This window comes from Colobus angolensis, unplaced genomic scaffold (assembly GCF_000951035.1).
Source record: "Colobus angolensis palliatus isolate OR3802 unplaced genomic scaffold, Cang.pa_1.0 Scaffold8, whole genome shotgun sequence".
Taxonomy (NCBI): domain Eukaryota; kingdom Metazoa; phylum Chordata; class Mammalia; order Primates; family Cercopithecidae; genus Colobus; species Colobus angolensis.
In genome coordinates, this window is record NW_012121820.1 from 19,392,927 (window position 1) to 19,402,213 (window position 9,287).

A 9,287-nucleotide genomic window follows, 5' to 3' on the forward strand; every position below is an offset into this window, starting at 1 on the left:
GCTAGTTTTTTGTATTTTTTAGTAGAGACGGGGTTTCACCATGTAGATCAGGATGGTCTCGATCTCCTGACCTCGTGATCCACCCGTCTCAGCCTCCCAAAGTGCTGGGATTACAGGCTTGAGCCACCCCGCCCGGCCTAGACTCGCTTTTAAACCCCCAGTAATATAGAAGGCAATAGTGCTTATTGCCCCAGGTTGAACTGCTTTCTTTCCAGAATAACTATATAGTTCTCAGTCTCCTACTTTATGAATGAAACTATCTGAAGAGCCCGTTTTTTGTGTGGCCTGATTCCCTCACCTGCTTGGAAATTTTTTGCTTCTGTCAGCAGTGAGCCCAAAGAGATAGTTGAAAAGTCCAAAATCCCGAGCAGAAGAAACTCCCGAACTGAAGAGCCAACTGTGGCTTCTGAAAGTGTGGAAAATGGACATCGTAAACGATCTTCTCGACCTGCGTCAGCCTCCAGCTCTACTAAAGGTTAGCAGTGGGACGTGGGTGCTATTTGTGGGTCAAATAGAGGAATAGAGTCTTTATCACAGCAGCAGAAGACTTTGTTCTTCATCTTTGCTTCTGTTCCTGAAGTGTGTCAAGTGTCTTTGTCTTCTACTACTTGTTTGGTCCTTTATTTGTTCATTTAACTATGTGTTTTCTGTGTGTGTACACAAGAGCAACAAGCACTGCTGGAAAAAACATAACAAGGCAGATTTATTCCACTGGTTTTTGTTGCTGTTGTTGTTTGTTTGTTTGTTTGTTTGAGACAGGGTCTCACTTTATTGCCTGGGCTGGAGTGCAGTGGCACAGTCACAGCTCACTGAAGCCTTGAATTCCTAGGCTCAAGTAATCCTCCTGCCTCAGCCTTCCAAAGCTGGAATTGTAGGCATGAGCCACCACACCTGGCCTTGAGTCCATGTTTGTTTTTTTTTTTTTGAGATGGAGTCTCATTCTGTTGCCCAGGCTGGAGTGCAGTGTCGTGATCTTGGCTCACTGTAACCTCCACCTCCCAGGTTCAGGTGATTCTCCTGCCTCAGGAGATGACAGGTGCGTGCACCACGCCTGGCTAATGTTTCTATTTTTAGTAGAGACAGAGATTCATCATGTTGGCCAGGCTGGTCTTGAACTCCTAACCTCAAGTGATCTGCCTGCCTCAGCTTCTAAAGTGCTGGGATTACAGGCTGAGCCATCACACCCAGCTCATTCCACTTTAAATTCGTGATCAGATAGGTCCTGAATATGGCCCAGCTATCTTTCCATGTTTCTGTGGTCAGCTCTCTTTCCCACTCTCTACGCTTTTTAAATCTCTGGTCCACACTTTCTCCCCCCTCTCGGTAGAGACCCTGACCTCTTCACAGAGAAAATAGAATTCCGTCAGCTTCCCACCACCAAGAAATAAATCTCCCAGTATCCTCCTTTGTGCTTACTATAATAGAGCAGCTGTCCTTCCTCAAGTCTAAGGCCAGTTTCTCCATCAATACCTTTAATCCCATCTTCTCTGACCTTCTTAAGAACCTTACCCTGTGAGTGTTCTCTGTTAACTACTATCTCCTTTTTGAATTAACTTTTCCCTTGGGTTCTGTGACCGAGAACTCTCTGTTGTTTTCTGCTACCACCTCTCCAGCTGCTCCTCCTCGATCTCCCTTCCCAGCCATTAGATGGTGACCTTCCTCAAACTTTGATCCTGAGTCACCTTTTCTCTTCAAATTTGTATTTTCTCCGTAATAGATCTCAGTCATGCCCCTCTTCTTTAGTTACAACCTTTCACAGATGACTTGTAAATTTGTATTTCTGTTTCTTGTACAGACCCCTAGAGATCTTAGACAACTGCATGCACATCCTTATTGGAACCTCAGACTCAACATGTCTAAAACCAAACTTGTGATTTTCACCTCCAACAGTGAGGTCCTCTGCCATTGTTCCTCATCTCAATAAATGGCACCACCATCTATCCATTAGACAAGTTCTCCTTGATACCTCTTTCCCTCACCCTTATATCAAAGTCATCACAAAATGTTGCCCATTTTATCTCAGGTGGCCGTTTTCCATCTTCACTAGTACCTACTAGCTTAAAACCCTTCAGTGATTTACCATTGTAATTAGGATTAAAGTCCAGAAGCTTCAACCTAGCCCACAAGCTTCTGTGTGGTCTCGGCCCTGTCATCTCCCAGCCTCATCCCACTTTCCTTGGCAAGTTGGACATGCCATCCTCATTCCTCTCATCACAAGCCTGTGCATATGTTGCAAGTACTACAGGGAGTGCTCTTCTCTCTGCCCACCTCTCTTCTTAATATCCCACCCTTCCTACTTATCTTAGCTCAGTTGTCACTGCTGTGGGGAATCACAGCACCAGGTTCTTCTTCATAATACCACAGCTATAACTTTATGCCAGTTTGTGACATAGGTAATTAGTATGTATACTTGGTTAGGGCAAGAGATTATGTCTGATTTTGCTAACTACTGTATCCCTGGTGCCTAGTATGGGGCCAAATACAGAGATGTACCAATCAGTAATTATCAGATGAATAACCGTCTATCAAATATGTATTAAATATTTACTACATGTCAGGCCCTGAGGTTATTTAGTGAAAAGACAGAGTCTCAGCCAGGTGTGATGGCTCATGCCTGTAATCCCAGCACTTTGGGAGGCCGAGTTGGGTAAATCACCTGAGGTCAGGAGTTTGAGACCAGCCTGACCAACATAGTGAAACCCTGTCTCTACTCAAAATACAAAAATTAGCTGGACATGGTGGTGGGTGCCTGTAATCCCAGCTACTGGGGACGCTGAGGCAGGAGAATTGCTTGAACCTGGGCGGTGGAGGTTGCAGTGAGCCGAGATCGCGTCATTGCACTCTAGCCTGGGCAACAGAGCGAGACTCCATCTCAAAAAAAAAACAAAAAACAAACAAAAAAAAGAGAGTCTCTTTCCTCACCACATTGAAAGACGAATTCTAATACTCTGTGTTAAGTGTTAAATGCTGTGATAGCAAAATTACATGGCACTGTAAGAGCATATAGCTGGGATACCTTGCTCTTCTGCCAGGTCAGAGAAGGCTTTCTGGAAAAAAATGACATGACATTTAAGTTGAGGCAGTGACCATATTATTCTCTTAGGAAATGTGCTGAGCTTGAATAGTTCAGTTTGGGTAAGGTAAGAGCTGGGATCCTGGCTGAGTACCTGATACCAGCAGGACTGCTGAGAAACGGTCAAGTATCATTGGGATGCCAGCCTAAAGACCAGGTAGATTCTGGTGCACTCACACTAGACACTAGACACGGATCTGAGGACTCAGCTGCTCTTGGCAGGTTATATCTCTAGGCAAGAATGTCACGATACCTCACAAGAGCCTCTGGGAATAGGCCAGAGGTCATATACAGGTAAAATTGAGGTGTACAAAGTACCATCACCATACTCAGCCTGCTGGAGAGTTAAGGGGCAAAGGTGAGACGGGCCTTCTTTCTTTTCTAGGAATACTGTCAGGGTCCTGTTAGGTATCGTAACTTTAGGTGGAGATACGAAGCCAATAACTTCCTTCCTCCTCCCTGGGAATCATCTCTAGGCAGAAACTAGTTTGGAAGGAAGCACACTTTTCAGTATATTGAAGTATTAAACTTAAAGCCTAAAAGGGAACATGCCTAGAGTTCTGTGGGAAAATCTGCTTCCCCTCAGTTCTGCATGCCTTTCACTTTCCCAAAAAAGCAAGATCTTCTAGGCTATAGAATATGGTATGTAATTACCTTTAAAGCAGGGAAAAGGTATTGGCCTTTAGAGATGTCACACACCAGATTTTTGGAACCTTGACCTCAGCCCAGAGCCTCAAGGTACTAAAGTGTTATTTACAGGGCACCAGAAAGAATCTAAGAAGCAACTGGGACAGTTAAGAAGAGATGCTCAAAGTAGAACCGCTCTGTAGAGAACTACCAGCCAAGAAGAGATGCAAAGCTAGAACCTGTTTTTAGGGCATGTTGGGGGTGGGGAATAAGCCTGTACACTTAAACTGAACCTTGTCCCACGGTGGCAGTGGTGATGTTGGAATGCCTGGCACATCCTTGCTTTGAGGCTTAGCAATTGGCTTAGAAGAGGCCATAATGACTCTCAGGCTTTGTGTTCTTGCATGGAGGGGTGCTAAGTGTCTCCCTAAAGAATGGCATAGCTCTGGCCAGCCCCTGGAATCACAGTCATGTATAGATACCCACATCAGTCACAAGACCTCAGGCCATCATTCTCTAACTGTCCCTGGTTAAGTTACTGTGTATGAGGAGAAAAACAGACTCAGTTTCTCCTGCTATACTCTCACAACACACTTCTGACACCAGATGTAAGGTGTTTTTCTTCCCCACACATCAAGCAAGCAATCAGTCCTGCCTCAGACACCAGCTGGGTGTCCTCCAATTCAATTCTGACACTATCTGCCTGGAGATAGTATCAGATCCACAGGTTTGAGGGCTCAGTCCCACAAGACTGCTGCCCACTTCCAATGCCAGGTACAAGCTCCAGGTTCTTTTACCTGTGCTTCTGACTAGCTGGCTAAAAATTGGAGTTTCCATGAAACCCTCCTAACCAGGTTCAGTTAATTTGCTAGAATGGCTGATAGCACTCAGGGAAACATGTTTACCAGTTTATTATAAAGCTTTTTCTTTTTTTCTTATTTTGTTTTGTTTTTTGTTTTGTGACAGAGTCTCACTCTGTCGCCCAGGCTGAAGTACAGTGGCACGATCTCAGCTCACTGCAACCTCCACCTCCCAGGTTCAAGTGATTCTTATGCCTCAACCTCCCGGGTTGCTGGCATTACAGAGGCTTGCACCATCATGCCTGGCTAATTTGTGTGTGTGTGTGTGTGTGTGTTTTTAGTAGAGATTGAGTTTCGCCATGTTGACCAGGCTGGTCTCGAAATCCTGACCTCAAGTGATCCACTTGCCTTGGCCTCCCAAAGTGCTAGGATTACTGGTGTGAGCCACTGTGCTTGGCCCTTTTTTTTTTTTTCTTTTTTTTTTTCCATTTGAGGCAGGTTCTCACTCTGTCACCCAGGCTAGAGTACAGTGGCATGATCATGGCTCACTGCATGGCTCACTTGAACTCCTGAGCTTAAATGATCCTTCTGCCTCAGCTTCTCAAGTAGCTGAAACTATAGGTGTGCATCACCACGCTGGGCTAATTTTTTAATTTTTTTGTAGAGACGAGGTCTCCCTGTGTGCCCAGGTTGATCTTGAGCTCCTGACCTCAAGTGATCCTCCCACATTGGCCTCCCATATGAAAGATTTTTTTTTAATTTTTACTTTTATTTTATTTTTATTTTTAGATGGAGTCTCACTCTATCGCCCAGGCTGGAGTGCAGTGGCATGATCTTGGCTCATTGCAACCTCCGTCTCCCGGGTTCAAGCAATTCTTGTGCCTCAACCTCCCAAGTAGCTGGGCTTACAGGTGTGTACCACCACACCCAGCTAATTTTTATATCTTTGGTAGAAATAGGGTTTCACCATGTTGGCCAGGCTGGTCTCGAACTCCAAACCTCAAATGATCCACCTGCCTCGGCCTCCCAAAGTGCTGGGATTACAGGCGTGAGCCACCATGCCCTGCCCAGCCAGTTTTTTTTTTTTTTTTTTCGAGAACAGGGTCTCACTGTGTCACCCAGGCTGGAGTGCAGTGGCACTGTCATCACTCACTGCAGCCTCAGACTCTTGGGCTCAAGCAATCCTCCCGCCTTAGCCTCCTGAGTAATTGAGACTACAGGCACACACCACCATGGCTAGCTGAAGTTTTAATTTTTTGTAGAAACAGGACTCACCCTGTTGCCCAGGCTGGTCTAGAACTCCTGGGCTCAAGTGATCCTCCCACCTTCACCTCCCAAAGTGCTGGGATTACAGGCATGAGCCACCATGCCCTGCTGATATTTTAAAGCAGTGGTCCCCAATCCCCGGGCCGTGGACTGGTTAGTAGTGGTCTGTGAGCTGTTAGGAACTAGGCCGCACAGCAGGAGGTGAGTGGTGGGCAAGCGAGCATTACTGCCTGAGCTCCATCTCCTGTCAAATCAGAGGTGACATTAGATTCTCATAGGAGTGTGAACCCTACTGTAAACTGTGCATGCGAGAGAGAGAGGTTGCGTGGTCCTTATGAGAATCTAACTAATGCCTGAGAATCTGAGGTGGAACAGTTTCATCCTGAAACCATATCCCCCCAACCCCTAGTCCATGGAAAAATTGTCTTCCACGAAACCAATCCCTGGTGCCAAAAAGGTTGGGGACCACTGTTTTAAAGGATATAAATGAACAACCAGATGAAGGGATACACAGGGCAAGGTCTGTATGGGTCCCAAGTGTAGAAGCTTCCATCCCTGTGGAGTTGGTGCACCACTCTCTTAGCAGGTGGATATGTTCTTGTTCACTTTCTGGGAAACCCCTGAATTCAGTCCTTTTGTGGTTTGTTTTGTTTTGTTTTGTTTTTTGTTTGTTTGTTTTTGTATGGAGGAAGAAGGGGAAGGGGAGGTAGGTCCCTTTTGGATTTTTAGTGGGGCTTCATTACATAGGCATGATTGATAGAAGAGTTGGCCATTTGTGATCAACTCAACCTCAGAGCTGTTTCAAGAACCATGGGCAAAAAGCCAAATATTTTAACAAAAGAATGCTCAGTCACTTAGGAAATTACAAGAGTTACAGGAGCTATGAGCCAGGAACGTGGGACAAAAACCAAAAATTATATATCATAGTATCACAGTTACCTTTTAAATCAGAAATTAGTACTGTAGCCCTTTTGGTTTTTCACTGTTAAAGCTCTTGGAGCCAAATTAAAGAATAATTATGCATATTTTTGGCCTGTATATTGTATCCAAAAATGTGAACCAAGTTACAAAATAATTTACTGTGATTGTATTTAAACCCATACTCAGAATGTGATCACAAAATATCAAGCTGGTTTCTAAAATGGATGCACCTCAAATGTGGGGACATATGCAGTGCTGGGTACCTGAAATATGAATGAAGTATCTTCCTGCAGAATCAGCACTTTTTAAAGTTTTGAGGGGGAAAGGGGGCTTCTTCTTTTTGCATTTAATAAGAGTTTGGTCATACATATCATATACAAGCAAAATCAGAAACATACTGTGTTTTTCGTGAAAATCTCTGAAGCTGAGAAACAATATGAGCAGTTTGTAATTAAAAGTGTTGCTGTTTTTGTATTGTTGGAGAACCAGTGACATTAATCATGCTTCTGCTGTGAGAGCTGAGTTTGCTTACATCATGCTGGCCAAGGCCTGCCAGATGGCCAGATCAGAGCAGGTGGGATGGATGATTTCTGGGCAAGTCCAGGAAGGCCCTCATGGTTTTTGGTCATTCTTTGATCCATTGTTTTGGTTGGTTGGGTCACTTATAATTACACAAAAATTAGCTACCACAAATCACTTTTTAAAATTGCACCTGATCAGATGTGTTGTTTACAAACATGCAAATGAGTGGTTCTCCTTCCTGACATGGTGAATTTGCCACAAAAACACAAATAATTTTTCTAGTTTTCTTTTTTTTTCTTTTTGAGATGGAGTCTTGCTCTGTTGCCCAGGCTGGAGTGCAGTGGCGCTCTCAGCTCACTGCAAGCTCTGCCTCCCAGGTTCACACTATTCCTCAGCCTTCTAAGTAGCTGGGACCACAGGCGCCCGCCACCACGCCTGGCTAATTTTTTGTATTTTTTAGTAGAGATGGGGTTTCACTGTGTTAACCAGGATGGTCTCGATCTCCTGACCTCGTGATCTGCCTGCCTCGGCCTCCCAAAGCTCTGGAATTACAGGCGTGAGCCACTGTGCCTGGCTGATTTTTCTAGTTTTCTTTATCATTATTTATTCCTCCATTTAGAATAGTTTTTGTTATATTTTCACCTGGGAAAAAGGTAATTATTTTTTTAAAAGGTAGTTAAAAACATGAAGTTCAAAGCGTAAGTTTGGAACCAGGAAAATATGTTAATTTAAGGAAAGTTCAGAGCAATCTGTAATTATCAGCAGCCCTGGGTGTCCCTCTGACAGCAAAGTAGGTGATAGCCCCACCCTAGCCACAGCCAGTGAAGCAACTGTCTAAAAAAACACAGGGTATACAGATATACTGAATTAAAGCAGAAGTATTATTGTAGATATGCAAGTGAACATATATTGATAATGTCGTGGGAGAAAACCCTGAAGAGTAACCACCTGAAAGTGTACTCTAGTAGCTTCATTTAGAAACCAACCATGCAAATTGTGAAGGAAAATTTCCAGAATTTTTTTGTTTGTTTGTTTTGAAACAGAGTCTTGTTCTGTCACCCAGACTGGAGTGCAGTGTCTTGATCTCGGCTCATTGCAACCTCTGCCTCCTGGGTTCAAGTGATTCTCCTGGCTCAGCCTCCCGAGTAGCTGGGACTACAGGCGTGCAGCACCACGCCCGGCTAATTTTTGTATTTTTAGAAGAGATGGGGTTTCGCCATGTTGGCCAGGCTGGTCTTGAACTCCTGACCTCAAGTGATCTGCCCACCTCTGCTAATCAAAATGCTGGGATTATAGGTGTGAGCCACCGCACCTTGCCAATTCCCAGAATTTTTTACAATTACGTAGACATCTTGGGTAGAAGTAGTACAGACAGTGAAAGGCACAATGATGTGAGCAAGGTCAAAGTCCATTTCTAAAGCTCCGTGGATGGTGGAGGTCACATACTAGATAGAGGATTAAGTAGAGCTTTGTACTGTAGATTTGGTCAAATTTGCTTAAGGTCAAAATGAGGCAACCAGGCTGAAAAATCCCTTTATTAGGTTACAAATTTAAATGTTCCCCCAATGACATACTTGGACAGTCACCTCAAAGACTGTTATTGACCCAGTTCTTTACCACCCATGTTCTATCCATGTTCTAAGACATGGATATAAATGATCTGACTGCACTGCTAGAGTCTGAACTGTTTGTCTATCTGTGAAGAGACACTAATTTTGTAAAATCGCTGATGATTAAAAAACTGAAGGTAGGTTCACAGGCCAGGCAGCCTTTAGGAACAGTGTGCCAGTCACAGTCTGAGGTACACCCTGACTGGATCATTAGCCTCTACATCAGTTACCTAGAATTTGTTTTTTTTTTTTTTTGAGATGGAGTCTTGCTCATCACCCAGGCTGGAATGCAGTGGCGTGTGATCTTGGCTCACTGCAAGCTCCGCCTCCCGGGTTCACGCCATTCTCCTGTCTCAGCCTCCCGAGTAGCGGGGACTACAGGCTCCTGCCAATGCGCCCGGCCAATTTTTTGTATTTTTAGCAGAGACGGGGTTTCACCGTCTTAGCCAGGATGGTCTCGATCTCCTG

General features: G+C 44.5%; 1 protein-coding gene across 1 annotated transcript in view; it reads left to right on the plus strand.

The window, feature by feature from the left end:
- NCOA6 (nuclear receptor coactivator 6) overlaps positions 1–9,287 on the plus strand; it is a 92,743-nt gene that overhangs the window by 77,720 nt on the left and 5,736 nt on the right. Inside the window, exon 13 of the mRNA XM_011929179.1 lies at positions 327–475. Within this exon, the coding sequence (XP_011784569.1) occupies positions 327–475 (149 nt within the window). The remainder of the gene's footprint in view (positions 1–326; positions 476–9,287) is intronic.